Below are 18,188 nucleotides of genomic sequence, written 5' to 3'. Positions count from 1 at the left end.
AGACACCCTTCACCCTGTGGCCAGCACCCTATGTGCCCTCCCAACAGTGGTGCAAGAGTGAGCTTTTGCAGACAGCTAGTGAGCATGTGCAGAGAGCCAGCTAGAATCTGCTGGCCAGAGAGGGAACGCAGATTTGAGCTTCAGCTTTGGAGAGGGTTGTCAGCACTTGGCTTGGTGTGTTGCAGGATTGAGAGAAGAGAATAGGCTTAAGAATTCTTCCCTAAGAGGGAGCAAGAAGTATGGAGCGGGCATATCCTAGAGAATCTGAGAAAGCCTCAGGATCCCTAGCAGGACTGAAAGAAGGTATTTCTCTCATAAAGGTAGTTAGTAAAGACTGGAGGAGTTGACTGCTACTTCAGATGTGAAGATAGTAATGCAGAGCTTCCAGGAACATGAAAAGTCAAGGAAACATGACACCACCAAAGGATCACAGTAATCTTCCAGTAACTGATCGCAAAGACATGATGATCTGTAATGTACCAATAAAGAATTCAAATAGCTGTTTGAAGGATGCTCAATGAACACAGAAAACACAATTTAATGAGATCAGGAAAACAATACACGAACAAAATGTTAAGTTTAACAAAGAGATAGAAATCATAAGAAAAGAACCAAACAAATTCTGGAGCTGAAGAATATAATGGATGAAATGAAAAAAAATATAATAGAGAGCATCAATCTTAGAATGGACGAAGCAGAAGAAAGAATCTGTGAGCTGGAAGATAGGAACTTTGAAATGATCCATTCAGAGGAAAAAAATAACAAAAGAATGAAAAAGCGTGAAGGAAGCTGATGTGATCTCTGGCATAACATCAAAGAAGCAATTTGTGAATTATTGAGTTCCAGAGGAAACTAGGGAGAAGGGGGCAGAAAGCTCATTTAACGAAATGATGGCTGAGAACTTCCCAAAGCTGAGGAGAGAACTGGATATCCAAGTTCACGAAGCAAATGGGTCATCAAACAAGCTCAACTGAGAGATCTTCTTCAAGACACATTATAATAAATCTGTCAAAAATTAAAGAAAAAGAATTAAAATGAAAGAAAAAGAATTAAAGAAATCGCAGCAAGAAAACAGAAACTTGCAACTTACAAAGGAAACTGCACAAGGCTATCAATGGATTTCTCAGCAGAAATCTTACAGGCCCTAGTCATATTCATATTCATTTATTCTGCTAAGTCCATATTCATATCTTTCTGTTTTTCTGTTGGGTTATCTTTGTTATTATTTTTACAGGCTCCTCATATATAAAGAATATTAACTGATAGTTATGTCTGTTGTAAATATTTTTTTGCAGTTTGTCATTTGTTTTGCCATAAAAAATTAAAATATCATCGAATCATTTCAATTTTGTCTCTTAAAAAGAATGTCTGTATATTTCCATGAATTAGTTTCATAATTAGTCATGATATTGGAAGACAGGGTTTGTCTTGTCAACAAAGTATCCTTTTATTCTTATTTTGGAAAGAATTTTAAAAATTAACATGAGTGTCAAATTTTATCAAATGCTTTTTTGATATTTATTTTAATAATGACAATTTATGTAAGGTATTATAGTAATAGATTTCCTATCATTGATCCTTTCCTGTAGTAGTGGGATCATCTCTGACTTGAAAAAATCCATTTGTGAATGTTTTACTTTGGATTTTCACATCTATGTATGGAAGGATAGATTACAGTTTTATCTTTGTTTTTGGCCTTTGTGTCATCTTTGATCATTAGTTCTATCCAAATTAGTTAATTTCACTTATTTTTCTAAATTTTCAAATATGTGATATGGGAATTAACTATTTCTTAAAAGTTTGAAAGAATTCACCAATGAAATAATCTACACCCAGGTCTGTTTTTTTTCTGGCTAGTTTATTAATGTGTTCAAGTTTTCTTTACTCATTACTTCTTTTTTTTTTCAGATCTGTAGAAATTTCCAATGTGTAAATGCTTCTGTTCTGAATTATGACTGTGATATTCAGAAAAAGTGTCATGGACATGGGGTAGGTAATAGCCTCTTTTGGTTTGTTCACGAAAGTAATGCTCAATAATGAGAATTCTTAGTGAGTATTCTCTGTAAGACTTCTTAGATTTTTAGATATTGGGGAATTTAGATACCTGATAAATTGTTCATTCTTAAAAAGAGTGTCTATGGATTTGCATGAATTTAGTCTTTTCTCTTGGCTTCTATTCTTGAGTTCATCATGTAGAGCAACATTCACAATTAACAAAAGTGGTATTTTGTTTTGAAGGTATGTAACAGCAATAAGAATTGTCACTGTGACAGCGGCTGGGCTCCCCCCTATTGTGAGGCTACAGGGTACGGAGGAAGTGTGGATAGTGGACCTGCATACAATGGCAAGTAATGTGGAGGGAAGTTAGTGTGGTCTTTCAGTGGCCCGTGTCAAAAGTGGGGCATCCTTGTACCTTGCCCTCACTTCCACATCCATTAATCTATTTGTGTCTTTATATTTAAAGTTGGTTTCTTGTAGGCGGCCTATAGCTGGGTCTTGGTTTTATTTTTAATCCACTCTGCCCATCTCTGCCTTTTAATTGAGTTGTTTTGGCCAATTATATTTAATTTGATTATTGATATGTTTGGGTTTAAATCTACCATATTGATATTTTTCTATCACAGTCTCCCTTCATGTGATATTGTGCCATTTCAGGATCCTTCCATTTCTCTCTCAGCTTTTGTGCTATTGTCATCATACCACATATGTTATAAACCTATAATACATTGTGATTATTTTTGCTTTAAACAGTTGATTATTTTAAAAAGAAATTTAGATAATAGAAAAGGTCTTTATATTTACCCACATAGTTACCATTTCTGGTGCTCTTCATTTTTTTGTGTAAAGTCAGATTTCCATCTGGCATCATTCAATTTCTGCTTGAAGGTCTTCTTTTCACATTTCTGCTGGTGACGAATACTTTTAGCTTTGTATATCTGAAAAAGTCTTTATTTTGCCTTCCTTCTGGAATGATGACTGGGTAAAGAATTCTAAGGTGACAGTTTTTCCCCCCTTTTACTTCTTCACAGATGTTCCTACGTTGTCTTCTGACTTGCACTGTTTTTCCTGAGAAATCTGCCATCATCTTTTTTTTTTTCATTTTCTGTTTATAGTGTGTCTCTTTTTTACCCTCTGGTTGCTTGTAAGATTATCTCTTTATCTCTCATTTTCAGTATTTGATTATAATGTGCCTTGGTGTGCTTGGAATTTCTTAAACTTTTTGGATTTGTGCTTTTATAGTTTTCTTCAAATTTGGAAAAATTTTGGTTATTATTTCTTCAAATATTTTTTCTTCATTTTTCCTCTCCCTCAGGGACTCCAATTACATGTATATTTGGCTACTTGGAGTTCTTTCACATCTCAGTGATTTGCCTTGATTTTTAAAAATTCTTTATTCTTTGTGTTTAACTTTGAATAGTTTCTATTGTTATTCTTCAAGTTCAGTCTTCTTCTGTGATGTCTGATCTGCCATTAATTCCATCCAGTGTATTCTTTATCTTAGACATGGAAGTTTTTATCTCTGTAAGTTCTATTTCTCCCTCCCTTTTCCTTTCTTTTTCTTTCTTTCTCTCTCTCTCTTTCTTTCTTTCCCTCTCTCTTTTTCTTTGCCTGCTTTCCTTCCTTCCTTCCTCCCTCCCTCCATCCCTCCTTCCCTCACTCCCTCTCTCTCTCTCTCTCCCTTCTACTCTCTCTTTCTCTGTTCCTCCCTCTGTTCCTCCCTCCCTCCCTCCCTTCCTCCTTCCCTTCTTCCCTCCCTCCCTCCTACTCTCTCTTTCTCCGTTCCTCCCCCCTCCCTTCCTTCCTTCCTCCCTTCCTCCCTCCCTCCCTTCCTTCCTTCTTTCCTTCCTCATGTCTCTACACAGCATGTTCAATCTTTACTTATCTTATTGAACATGTAGAATACATTTATAATAACTTCTAATGTCCTTGTCTACTAATTCTATCATCTGTATCATTTCTTAATTTTGATTGATTGATTTTTCTCCTCATTTTGGGTCATATTTTTCTGCTTCTTTGCATGCTTTCTAATTTTTTTACTAAATGCCAGAAATTGTGAATTTTGCCGGTTGTATATTAGGTGTTTTTGGATTTCTGTTGCTGAACTTTGGGTTGAAGCTTAAGTGGGCTTAAGTTACATGGTTGTAGTACGGTTCTTTTGAATCTTTTTTTTAAGCTCTGTTGGGGGGACCTGAGCAGCATTTAGCCTAGGGCTGATTTTGCCCCATTACTGAGGCAAACCCCTTCTGTTTATTCTACTCAATGCCATTAACTATGGAGTTTTCCACTGGAAATGGCAGGAACAGGCATTCTTTTCAGTCCTGTGTGAGTTCTTGGGTTTGTTCCCACTAATCCTTTTGGGTGATTCTTTCTCTGGCTTCAGATGGTTTCCTTACATGCATACACTGATGAGTACTCAGCTGAGTATTTGAGGGGAACCCTTTGCAGATCTTTCAAGTTCTGTCTGTGCAGCTGCCTCCCTTCTGGTACTTTGCCTTTGAACTCTAGTTGTCTTGGCTTCTTCCTCAGACAACTAGCATGCATTCCTCAACTCGAGGAGACCACTGGGTTTTGCTTGGATTCCCACACCCCTCATCACAGTCTGTTAACTTTCTCTAGGCAGCAAACTGGGATTATTGTAAAGCTCACCTTATTTGTTTTCTGTCTCTCAGGGGTCATTGTTCTTTATTGCCTTATGTCCAATGCCATGAAAACCATTGCTTCATGTATTTTGCCTGGTTTTCAGGTTGTTATAGCTGACAGGATAAATCTGGTCCCTGTTACTCCATCTTGTCTAGAAGCAGAAGTCAGAACTATGGATGTTAATGGCTGTGTATCATTCCATTGATGGATGTGCCATAACTTGACTTAGCTGTTGCCTAATTATTTGACATTTAGGTTGTTTCTAAGTTTTTGATACACACTGATAACATTGTAGTGTACATCTTAATACTCATGCATTTTTCCCAATTGAAGTATAAATTGCCAGTTATGGTATTATTAGATTGAAGGGTATAATCCTTTTTATGATTCTTTTTTTTAATTAATTTATTTTATTTTTTAATTTTTAAAATTTTTGGCTGCATTGGGTCTTCATTGCTGCCTGCGGGCTTTCTCTAACTGTGGTGAGTGGGGGCTACTCTTCATTGCGGTGCACGGGCTTCTCATTGCGGTGGCTTCTCTTATTGTGGAGCACAGGCTCAAGGTGCATGGGCTTCAGTAGTTGTGGCACACGGGCTCAGTAGTTGTGGCTCACAGGCTCTAGAGCGCAGGCTCAGTAGTTGTGGTGCACGGGCTTAGTTGCTCTGTGGCATGTGGGATCTTCCTGGACCAGGGCTTGAACCTGTGTCCCCTGCATTGGCAGGTGGATTCTTAACCACTGCGCCATGAGGGAAGCCCCTTTTTATGATTCTTGATAAAAATTCCAAATGAACTTGTGTAATGCCACTGACAGTATGAAGGTACCAATTCTAACATAACCTGGCCAGTGTTGGATGCTTTAATTTAAATTTTGTCTACTTATTAGTAAGTATAAACTGATATATCAAGCTTGCTTTAATTTTTCATATTTTTATTTTTAACTGGGTTGAGTGTTTCATGTAGTTTCATATAACTTTTGAAACAAAGTTTTGGTACTTTTACAAATTTAAAACTATGAGGATAATTTCACAGTTTACCACTCGTGTTCATATTTACTATATTCTTTCACTAAAGAACATGAAACAGACAAAATTAATGTTAATTAATGAATTTTTAAAGTTATAATAAGACTTTAAATCCATAAGCCATAAAAAGTAAGATTGATAAATTCAGCTACCTCAGAACAGTAAACTTATGCATGGAGAAAAGCATTGTACCATAAGACAAATGACAAAATGGGGAAAATATTTCCAACTCACATACAGATAAAACTATTCTCCCTAATATGTAAAGGCTTTTAGAAACTGAGAAGAAAAAAAACCAATAGACCAACAGAAAAACAGTCAAAGGACTGAGAAGAAAAAGAAATACAATGTTTCCTTAAACATGAAAAGTTGCTCAAATCATAGTATAAAAAGAGAAATGCAAATTAAAATCATAAAAGATAGAGTTTTTCACCTTCCAGGTTGGCAAACATGCAGAAGTTTGGCTCTATAGGTGAGGCTGTGAGAAATTCTTATATATTGCTGGCTGGCCTTCTAACTTTTAAAAAAAAATTATTTTATTGAAGTATAGTTGATTTACAATGTTGTGTTAATTCCTGCTGTACAGCAAAGTGATTCAGTTATACATGTATATGCATTCTTTTCCATGTTCTTTTCCATTATGGTTGATCACAGGATATTGACTATAGTTCCCTGTGCTATATAGTAGGACCTTGTTGTTTATCCGTTCTATATATAATAGTTTGCATCTGCTAATCCCAGACTCCCAATCCATCCCTCTCCCTCCCCCCATTCCTCTTGGCAACTACAAGTCTGTTCTCTATGTCTGTGAGTCTGTTTCTGTTTCGTAGATAAGTTCATTTGTGTCATATTTTAGATTCTGCATACAAGTGATACCATATGGTATTTGTCTTTCTCTGTCTGACTTGCTTCACTTAGTAGGGTAATCTCTAGGTCCATCCATGTTGCTGTAAATGGCATTATTTCATTCTTTTTTATGGCTGAGTAGTATTCTATTATATATATATGTACCACATCTTCTTTATCCATTCATCTGTCAATGGACATTTAGGTTGTTTCCATGTCTTGGCTATTGCTGTTATGAATATAGGGGTGCATGTACCTTTTTGAATTATAATCTGAATATATGGCATGCTAACTTGTAACCACCACTGTGGTAGAAAGGTTGATAGTGCCTTAAAAAAAATGATGAATGCATTCACCTTCTGATACAGGAATTCTACTTGTGGGAAATTATTCTACAGATATACCTGCACCAAAATGATATGACATATGTACAAGGTTATTCCTTATATAACATTTTTTTTTGTAACAGCAAAGATTGGAAAAATAAAAGTATTAGTAGGGTACTTACTGACTGAATAAACTATGGGACATCCTTGCAATGGAGTTTCGTATAACTGTATAGAAAATGAGGTGGTGCTCTATGTATAGTTTGGGAAGATATGTAGTATAGCTAAGTGATAAAAGTAATGTGTGGAATACCATTTATGCCATGCTACCTTTTGTGTAAGAAAGGGTTAACAATAAAACATATTTTGTTCTTGCTTATATTTACATGAAGAAATACTGTAAGATTATATAAGAAATTAATAAAAGTGGTTATCTTCAGGGAGGCAAAAATGAAGTGGGTAAGCATGAGGAGTGAACAAGACTTCTCTATATTTCAGTTTATATCAGTGTGACTTTTGAACAATGTGAAAATTAATGTAAAACGTATCATCACCTAATATGTTCTAGTTAATATGAGTTAACTTCTAATTTAATGATCATTAATGTAAAATCCTTCTCTGTAGAAAAGAATACTGCCTTGAGGGACGGACTTCTGGTGTTCTTCTTCGTCATTGTTCCTCTTACTGTATTGGCTGCTTTTGTCTTCATTAAGAGAGACCAGCTACAGAAAAGCTACTGCAGAAGGAAGAGATCACAAACATATGAGTACTTAGATTATTTTTCTTTTAAATTCATATTAAAAAATTTAAAGTATAATAATTATTAATGATGATAGTCATATCATAGAAGCTGGTTTAAAAATAGGGTTCTAAGTTATCTCTCCATTCTTTTGACATGATTAGCAGGACTTAAAGGGCAGTGATGACTCAGCCACCTCTTATAATGGTGAGGGGAAAGGATTATGGTGACCAGCCTGTATGCTACTGAAAATGGCTGCTAGGCTTCATTTTACTTGACTTTGATTTCTGATAGTGGAGTAATTGGACTACAACTTCTGATTTGGGCTTCATTAAAAATTTTTCTTCCATGTCTATTTCAAGTATCAGTTCTCATAGGAGAAGTGTTCTTCAGGTCTGTTTTGAAAACAGATTTTGTGAATCATCGGCTTTTAAGAAATAAGCTTTGATGGAAGAAAGGGTTGTCGTAATTCAGACAGCTGATATTTCTAGTCTATGTGTTGGACTCTTATACAACTGTCTCTCAACGATCACTTCTAATATGTTGGCATTGGAATGTAGCATATATTAGCATGGGCCTTGTAGTCAGATCTAAGTTCAAGTTCCAGTTTGTCATTTGCTAGAATTATGAACTGGAATAATAAAAAAAGTCTCTGAGCCTTGGTTTACTTCCTTTAAAATGGGAATAATGATATTACCTATCGCTTCGGGTTGATGTGAGATTAAATGAGGAAATACTAACAAATAAAACCCATAGCACAATGTAATTACTTAATACTAATCTTTATTATGATAATGATTCCAAAATGTTCAAATCTCGCCTCGATTGCTCACCTTTACTTCATTGCCCTATTTCTCACTTACCTCACTTACTGCATAATGTTTTCCTAGAGTATCCTGATGTTAGCTTTATTTTTCTTAACGTATTCTAAAACAGATTTATATTTCTTTTTTTTAAAAAATATAATTTGTTGAGGTGTAGCGCCCTCGCCCACCCTTTTCTTTGGCCACACTGCACTTGGCCAAGCACTTGGCTTAGCGGGATCTTAGTTCCCTGAACAGGGGTTGAACCCAGGCCACAGCAGTAGAAGTGCCAAGTCCTAACCACTGGACTGCCAGGGACTTCCCCAGATTTATGTTTCTATCCTTTTTCTTAACTTCAGACTGACCAATCCCTATAGATAATTCCCCAGTCTGCATCTCTGAAATTTTAGTTCCATAGCAATAGCTGTCTCCTATACACTTCTACCTAGCTGACTTACTGTCATTTTGCCATGTCTAAATCTTAGCTGACATCTTTCCAGCCAGCTTGTTTGCTCCTCTTGGACTTGGACTTCCTAATATTCAGAGTGACTACTTCAAACCTAAGAATATGCTTTTAATCCTCTCTCATTTCAGGAAGACTTGAGGAGAGAAGTTGGAGAACACTGGCCCAATTGACCAAATTACATAATTTCTTAGAATTTCAGTTTATTTAATTGTAAAATGAGGTTAATAAAACTTTCTAGTACTCTAAGGATTAAAACTGGGTGAAAGCTATTAAAAATGCCATAAAAATTTTAGTTGTCTTCATGATCATCATCACCACCACTACCAACAACATTGTTCTGTACTTGGGAAAATGCAAGGTCTATGTAATATATCATGTAGAAATGTTTTAATCTTAATTTAGCTCAAAAGTAATTGTATCTTTCAGGTCAGATGGCAAAAATCAAGCAAAAGTTTCTAGACAGCCAGTGAGTGTTCCTGGACATGCTTCTTCAGTGGCTCCTCCCAGAGAAGTTGTAAGTTTAAATGAAAAATTCTTTTTCTTTACTATATTATGATATCAAATTTTTAAAGATTAAAAAAATTGTTACATCATATAGGAATAAACATAGATAATTTCCAAAGAATTTAGGAGCTCTGAGTCCAAACCACTGGACTAACAGAGAACCTCAGACCCCAGGGAATATTCATTGGAGTGAGGTCTCACAGAGTTCCTCATCTCAGCACTAAGACCCAGCTCTACCCAATAGCCTACAGACTCCAGTGTGGGGAGCCTCAGGCCAAACAACCAATAAAACACGAACACAACCCCACTCATAAAAAAAAAAACAGACAGCAAAAAAATCTGTCATAGATGAAGGAGCAAGGTAAAAACCTACAAGACCAAATAAATGAAGAGGAAATAGGTAATCTACCTGAAAAAGAATTCAGAGTAATGATAGTAAAGATGATCCAGAATCTCGGAAATAGAATGGAAGCATGGATTGAGAAAATACAAGAAATGTTTAACAAGGACCTAGAAGAAGTACAGAACAAACAGAGATGAACAGCACAATATCTGAAATGAAAAATACACTAGAAGGAATCAATAACAGAATAACTGAGGCAGAAGAACGAATAAGTGAGCTGGAAGACAAAATGGTGGAAATACTGCCCTGGAGTAGATATAAAAAGAATGAAAAGAATTGAAGACAATCTCAGAGACCTCTGGGACAACACTAAATGCACCAACATTTGAATTATAGGGGCCCCAGAAGAAGAGAAAAAGAAAGGGTCTGAGAAAATATTTGAAGAGATTATAGTGGAAAACTTCCCTGACATGGGAAAGGAAATAGTCACCCAAGTCCAGGAAGCACAGAGAGTCCCATACAGGATAAACCCTAGGAAAAATACACCAAGACACATATTAATCAAACTAACAAAAATTAAATTCAAAGGAAAGACATTAAAAGCAGCAGGGAAAAACAAAAAATAACATACAAAGGAATCCCCATAAGGTTATCAGCTGATTTTTCAGTGGAAACTCTGCAGGCCAGAAAGGAGTGGCAGGATATACTTAAAGCGATGAAAGAGAAAAAGCTACAACCAAGACTACTCTACCCAGCAAGGATCTCATTCAGATTCAATGGAGAAGTCAAAAGCTTTTCAGACAAGCAAAAGCTAAGAGAATTCAGCACCACGAAACCAGCTTTATAACAAATGCTAAAGAAACTTCTCTAAGCGGGAAACACAAGAGAAGAAAAAGACCCACGGGGAAAAAAACCCCAAAACAATTAAGAAAATGGCAATAGGGACATACATATCAATAATAACCTTGAATGTAAATGGATTAAATGCCCCAACCAAAAGACACAGACTGGCTGAATGGATACAAAAACAAGACCCGTATATATGCTGTCTACAAGAAACCCACTTCAGACCTAGGGACACATACAGACTGAAAGTGAGGGGATGGAAAACGGTATTCCATGCAAATGGAAATCAAAAGAAAGCTGGAGTAGCAATACTCATATCAGATAAAATAGACTTTAAAATAAAGACTGTTACAAGAGATAAGGAGGGACACTACATAATGATCAAGGGATCAATCCAAGAATAAGACACAACAATTACAAATGTTTATGCACCCAAAATAGGAGCACCTCAATACATAAGGCAAATGCTAACAACCATGAAAGGAGAAATCAATAGTAATACAATAATAGTACGGGACTTTAACACCCCACTTACACCAAGAGACAGATCATCCAAACAGAAAATAAATAAGGAAACACAAGCTTTAAATGACACAATAGACCAGATAGATTTAATTGATATTTTTAGGACATTCCAGCCAAAAGTGGCAGAATACACTTTCTTCTCAAGTGCACATGGAACATTCTACGGGATAGATCACATCTTGGGTCACAAAGAAGCCTCAGAAAATTTAAGAAAATTGAAATCGTATCAAGCATCTTTTCTGACCACAACGCTATGAGATTGGAAATCAACTACAGGAAAAAAACTGTAAAAAACACAAATACATGGAGGCTAAACAGTACGTTACTAAAGAACCAAGAGATCACTGAAGAAATCAAAGAAGAAATTAAAAAAATACATAAAAACAAATGACAATGAAAACATGACGACCCAAAATCTATGGGACGCAGCAAAAGCAGTTCTAAGAGGGAAGTTTATAGCAATTCAATCTCACCTCAGGAAACAAGAAAAATCTCAAATAAATGATACACTTTTAAAACAACTAGGGAAAGAAGAACAAAGAAAACCCAAAGTCAGTAGAAGGAAAGAAATCATAAAGATCAGAGCAGAAATAAATGAAATAGAAATGAAGAAAATAATAGCAAAGATCAATAAAACTAAAAGCTGGTTCTTTGAGAAGATAAACAAAACTTGATAAACCCTTAGGCAGACTCATCAAGAAAAAAAGGGAGAGGATGCAAATCAATAAAATTAGAAATGAAGAAGGAGAAATCACAACTGACATTGCAGAAAGACAAAGGATTATAAGAGACTACTACAAACAACTATATGCCAATAAAACGGACAACCACGAAGAAAAGGACAAACTCTTGGAAAGGTACAATTTTCCAAGACTGCACCAGGAAGAATTAGAAAATATAAACAGACCTATCACAAGTAATGAAATTGAAACCATAATTAACAATCTTCCAACAAAAAAAGTCCAGGACCAGATGGCTTCACAGGCGAATTCTATCAAACATTTAGAGAAGAGCTAACACCAATCCTTCTCAAAGTCTTCCAAAAAATTGCAGAGGGAGAAACACTCCCAAATTCATTCTACAAAGCCACCATCACCCTGATACCAAAACCAGAAAGAGATATCACAAAAAGAGAACATTATAGACCAATATAACTGATGAACATAGATGCAAAAATCCTCAACAAAATGCTAGCAAACGGAATCCAACAGCACATTAAAAGGATCATACACCATGATGAAGTGGGATTTATCTCGGAATGCAAGGATTCTTCAATATACACAAAACAATCAATGTGATACACCATATTAGCAAATTAAAGAATAAAAGCCATATGATCACCTCAAGAGATGCAGGAAACGTTTTTGACAAAATTCAACACCCATTTATGATAAAAACTCTCCAGAAAATGGGCATAGAGGGAACCTGCCTCAGCATAATAAAGGCCATATATGACAAACCCACAGCAAACATCATACTCAATGGCGAAAAACTGAAAGCATTTCCACTAGAATCAGGAACAAGATAAGGATGACCACTCTCACCACTCTTATTCAACATAGTATTGGAAGTCCTAGCCACGGCAATCAGAGAAGAAAAAGAAAGAAAAGGAATACAAATTGGAGAAGAAGAAGTAAAACTGTCACTATTTGCTGATGACATGATACTATACATAGAATATCCTAAAGATGCCACTAGAAAACTACTACAACTAATCAATGAATTTGGTAAGGTTGCAGGATACAAAGTTAATGCACAGAAATCTCTGGGATTCCTATAAACCAACAATGAAAAATCAGAAAGGGAAATTAAGGAAACACTCCCATTTACCATTGCAACAAAAAGAATAAAATACCTAGGAATAAACCTGCCTGAGGAGGCAAAAGACTTGTACTCAGGAAACTATAAAACACTGATGAAAGAAATCAAAGATGACATAAACAGATGGAGAAATATACCGTGTTCTTGAATTGGAAGAATCAATATTGTGAAAATGACTATACTACCCAAAGCAATCTACAGAGTCAATGCAATCCCTATCAAACTACCAATGGCATTCTTCACAGAATTAGAACAAAAAATCTTACAATTCATATGGAAACACAAAAGACCCCGAATAGCCAAAGCAATCTTGAGAAAGAAAAATGGAGCTGGAAGAATCAGGCTCCCTGACTTCAGACTATACTACAAAGCTACAGTAATCAAGACAGTATGGTACAGGCACAAAAACAGAAATAAAGATCAATGCTACAGGATAGAATGCCCAGAGAAAAACCCACACACGTATGGGCACCTAATTTATGACAAAGGAGGCAAGAACATACAATGGAGGAAAGACAACCTCTTCAATAAGTGGTGCTGGGAAAACTGGACAGCTACATGTCAAAGAATGAAATTAGAACACTACCTAACACCATACACAAAAATTAAACTCCAAATGGATTAAAGACTTAAATGTAAGACCAGACACTATAAAACTTTTAGAGGAAAAATAGGAAAAACACTCTTTGACATAAACCACAGCAAGATCTTTTTTGACCCACCTCCTAGAGTAACAGAAATAAAAACAGAAATAAACAAATGGGACTTAAAAGCTTTTGCACAGCAAAGGAAACCATAAACAAGACAAAAAGACAACCCTCAGAATGGGAGAAAATATTTGCAAATGAAACAACAGACAAAGGATTAATCTCTAAAATATACAAACAGCTCATGGAGCCCAATATCAAAAAACCAAACAATCCAGTTAAAAAATGGGCAGAAGACCTAAATAGACATTTCACCAAGGAAGACATACAGATGGCCAAGAGGCAGATGAAAAGATGCTCAACATCATCATTTGCATTAGAGAAATGCAAATCAAAACTACGATAAGATATCACCTCATGACGGTCAGAATGGCCATTATCAAAAAAGCTAGAAACAATAAATGCTGGAAAGGGTGTGGTGAAAAGGGAACCCTCCTACACTGTTAGTGGGAATGTAAATTGATACAACCACTATGGAAAACAGTATGGAGGTTCCTTAGAAAACTAAAAATAGAACTACCATATGACCCAGCAATCCCACTACTGGGCATATACCCTGAGAAAACCATAATTCAAAAAGAGTCATGTACCAAACTGTTCATTGCAGCTCTATTTACAATAGCCAGGACATGGAAGCAACCTAAATGTCCACCAACAGATGAATGGATAAAGAAGATGTGGAATATTACTCAGCCATAAAAAGAAATGAAATTGAGTTATTTGTAGTGAGGTGGATGGAGTTAGAGTCTGTCATACAGAGTGAAGTAAGTCAGAAAGAGAAAAACAAATACAGTATGCTAACACATATATATGGAATCTAAGGAAAAAACAAAAACAAAAAAAAGGTCATGAAGAACCTAGTGGCAAGATGGGAATAAAGACACAGACCTACTAGAGAATGGACTTGAGGATATGGGGAGGGGGAAGGGTAAGCTGTGACAAAGTGAGAGAGTGGCATGGACATATATACACTACCAAACATAAAATAGATAGCTAGTGGGAAGCAACCACATAGCACAGGGAGATCAGCTAGGTGCTTTGTGACCACCTAGAGGGGTGGGATAGGGAAGGTGGGAGGGAGGGAGATGCAAGAGGGAAGAGATATGGGAACATATGTATATGTATAACTGATTCACTTTGTTATAAAGCAGAAACTAACACCATTGTAAAGCAATTATACTCCGATAAAGATGTCGAAAAAAGAGTCATGTACCACAATGTTCATTGCAGCACTGTTTACAATAGCCAGGACATGGAACCAGCCTAAATGTCCATCGACAGATGAATGGATAAAGAAGATGTGGCACATGATATACAATGGAATATTACTCAGCCATAAAAAGAAACGAAATTGAGTTATTTGTAGTGAGGTGGATGGACCTAGAGTCCGTCATAGAGCGATCTAAGTCAGAAAGAGAAAACAAATACCGTATGCTAACGCATATATATGGAATCTAAAAAAAAATAGGTACTGATGAACCTAGTTGCAGGGCAGGAATAAAGAGGTAGACATAGAGAATGGACTTGATGACATGGCGTGGGAGGGCAAAGCTGGGGCGAAGTGAGAGTAACATCGACATATATACACTACTGAATGTAAAATAGTTGGCTGGTGGGAAGCAGCAGCATAGCACAGGGAGATCAGCTTGGTGCTTTGCGATGACATAGAGGGGTGGGATAGGGAGGGTGGGAAGGAGACGCAAGAGGGAGGGGATATGGGGATATAGGTATGCATATGGCTGATTCGCTTTGTTGCGCAACAGAAACTAACACGGTTTTGTGAAGCAATTATACTCCAATAAAGATCTATTAAAAAATATATACAATCTTAAAAGAATTAAATATTCTACACTCAGTAACAAAGACATGTTGAATAAGCAAAGTATTTTAAAATGTCAACATTATTAGTCATCTATTCATTGAGTTTTAAATAGATTGATTACTTTTATATAGAAAATAAACTTTATAGAAAATATAATTATGAGTGCACTGTGGTAATAACTTTTTTTTTCCTTTTTAGCCTATATATGCAAACAGATTTCCAGTACCAACGTATGCAGCCAGGCAGCCTCAGCAGTTCCCATCAAGGTCTGAAGTGAATTTGCTTAGATTACTTGACCAAAATAAAACCCAGGGTTAATGTCTAAATAGTTCCCTTGTATTTTTAATTTAATTTAGGACAAGGTAGTTGTTGCTAACAGTTTAGATAGAACACAATTTGCAGAAAAACTTTTAAGAGCTTTTATATAAGTTTTATCATATTAATGCAGTGTCGGAATGAAATTTTAAAGAAGCCCAAACAAGACAGTCAACAGCTGCTGTAGCCTTTGGTGTCTGTAAGATTCAGAAGCAACGACCTTTAAAATAACCAGCAACAGGAAATCAGATAGGCTGAACCAGCCTTCCTATTAGGAACAGCTAGAAAAAAGCTAGACAATATAAGAAAATATGTATTTGAAGGCATCAGAAAACTACCAAGGAAATGAGAGATTATGGGACTATGGTCCAGGAGAGGAAGGCAGTCCAGAGATAATCTCAGCTTTTGGGACCATTTTTCATCCTAGATTGTAAATATCTACCTATTCTGAACGTGAGAGGATACGAAGCTGAGGAGAGCTTTCAACAAACTCATAGGGATGAGGGGACAAAGACTGGAGCCCTGTCAAGGAGGTGGTACCCTGGCAAATATCCCAGTCTTTGTGTTGGGACCCTGGGGTAAGGGTGAATCAGACCCTCAACTTATTTCCTACAGTTTTATTATTATTTTTTTTAATGTTTGGCCCCCAGTTTAAAAAGCTAAACATATAAGAAAAGAAAATGTGACTAAAACCAAGAAAAGCAGACTCAGAGGGTATCCAGTTAATATCAGGGATGGACTTTAAAGTAACTATGACGATTACATCACGGAATTAATAGTCAAGATTGAGAATTTCAGCACAGAACTAGATGTGCTGAACTTAAAAACCTAAAAAAAGAATTAAATGGAAATTCTAGAACTGAAAAACACAAGAAAAATAAAAGACTCAGTGGATGGGCGTAACATCAGCAAGAAAGGAGAAAATTTATTATAACATTTTGCATCACATAAAATACATCTCACCCCTCCTTCCCCGCTAAAGTCCTTCAAATTACAATTGAATTGCACACTGAGTAGTATCCTCAAGTATAATCTTTATTATGCAGTGAGAGTGTACTGAAATTCAACTGAGCATCAGGGGCAGAATATATAAATTGTGAGACACATATTCACCAGGTGAAGTTCTAATATGTTATTGGAATAGAGGTATACTAGAATTGGATGAAGAAGTTAAGGAAGGGTATCCACAGGTTAAAGCATGAGAACTGAGAAGGACAGGTATAGAAGTCATAGCAGGTTTAATTCTTGGGGTGGAAATTATATTAGAGAGAGCTGGAATTTCAGCTTTATATATGTATGTAAGGTTTATACTTAGTTGTGATTTGCTCCCCTTAAATCCTAACAGGACAAGAGGTGCTTAATTCACATAGTATCTTCACTTGTCTTTTACAATTTGTCTTTTCTATTTCATGTACCGTCCTTTTTAAAAACATATACACCAGAACCTTTGTACATTGTTGATTAGACACTAGCATGACTTTAAGGTAGTTACTCCATTTTCGACTCCGATTGGAGACTTTTAACTATTACATACCGGATTCATAATGATCTCAGAATATAATGTACCCTTAAGAATTGTCAGTGATGTCAAGAATGGTGTTACGTTGGGCTTGTAATGAAGGTAGCATTATTTCATACGGTTGAAACATACGATTAACTGTCTTTTTTCCCCCTCACAGGCCGCCTCCACCACAACCGAAAGTATCATCTCAGGGAAATTTAATTCCTGCTCGTCCTGCCCCTCCACCTCCTTTATATAGTTCCCTCACTTGATTTTTTTTTTTTTTTTAACCTTTCATTTTGCAGACATCTTCAGGGAACTGAGCTGATACGTTTTTTTTCTGATATTTTCTTGAAAAGCCTTTCTTCCTGCTGCAATTATGAATGAAAACAAAATACCACAAAACAAACTTTATTAATACAGAAAAACAGAACTTGAGTAGTGGGAAATGAGAAATAGAAGAAATGCAGTAAAGCCAGGGAATTTAGAATAACATTTTCATTTCCATTACTGAATCCATTTTATTCAGTCATCTGTGAGGTTAATGCACCTGACATGGATTATGTTATTTGAACACGTTATTGTAATGATTCTCAAATTAACTGTATTGGTTTCAGTTTTGTCATTATGTGCTTAAATGTAATTCTGAATTTTGACCTTAGTTATCATTAATGTAGTTTCTGATTGAACATGTAATAATCTAATACCTGTGAAAACTAATTAGCTGTCAATTAATATCTAATATTTTTAATCTTGCACAGACTAATAATCATCACACGCTAGAATTTTGTGTATCTCATTCACTACGTGAATAAAGGAATACTCTGTTTTCAGAAGAATGCACAAAATACAGAATTAAGATATCATAGGACAAATTTAAAAGTGCACAAGCACACTAAAAGTGTGTATGTGTATACTTACACACAGTTATTATCTTCCATTTTAATGAACATTCTATGGA

General features: G+C 35.9%; 1 protein-coding gene across 1 annotated transcript in view; it reads left to right on the top strand.

Annotated features, from left to right (window-relative positions):
* The window catches only part of ADAM9 (ADAM metallopeptidase domain 9), a 102,483-nt gene extending 84,952 nt beyond the window's left edge, over window positions 1–17,531 (top strand). The window contains exons 17-22 of the mRNA XM_059909413.1: window positions 1,909–1,989; window positions 2,239–2,344; window positions 7,460–7,601; window positions 9,270–9,357; window positions 15,610–15,677; window positions 17,406–17,531. Coding sequence (XP_059765396.1) covers window positions 1,909–1,989; window positions 2,239–2,344; window positions 7,460–7,601; window positions 9,270–9,357; window positions 15,610–15,677; window positions 17,406–17,499 — 579 coding nt within the window. The 3' untranslated portion in view covers window positions 17,500–17,531. The remainder of the gene's footprint in view (window positions 1–1,908; window positions 1,990–2,238; window positions 2,345–7,459; window positions 7,602–9,269; window positions 9,358–15,609; window positions 15,678–17,405) is intronic.
* The last annotated feature ends 657 nt before the right edge of the window (window positions 17,532–18,188 follow it).

Source organism: Balaenoptera ricei, chromosome 21 (genome assembly GCF_028023285.1).
Source record: "Balaenoptera ricei isolate mBalRic1 chromosome 21, mBalRic1.hap2, whole genome shotgun sequence".
Lineage (NCBI taxonomy): Eukaryota > Metazoa > Chordata > Mammalia > Artiodactyla > Balaenopteridae > Balaenoptera > Balaenoptera ricei.
This window is presented reverse-complemented; position numbering and strand designations above follow the sequence as displayed.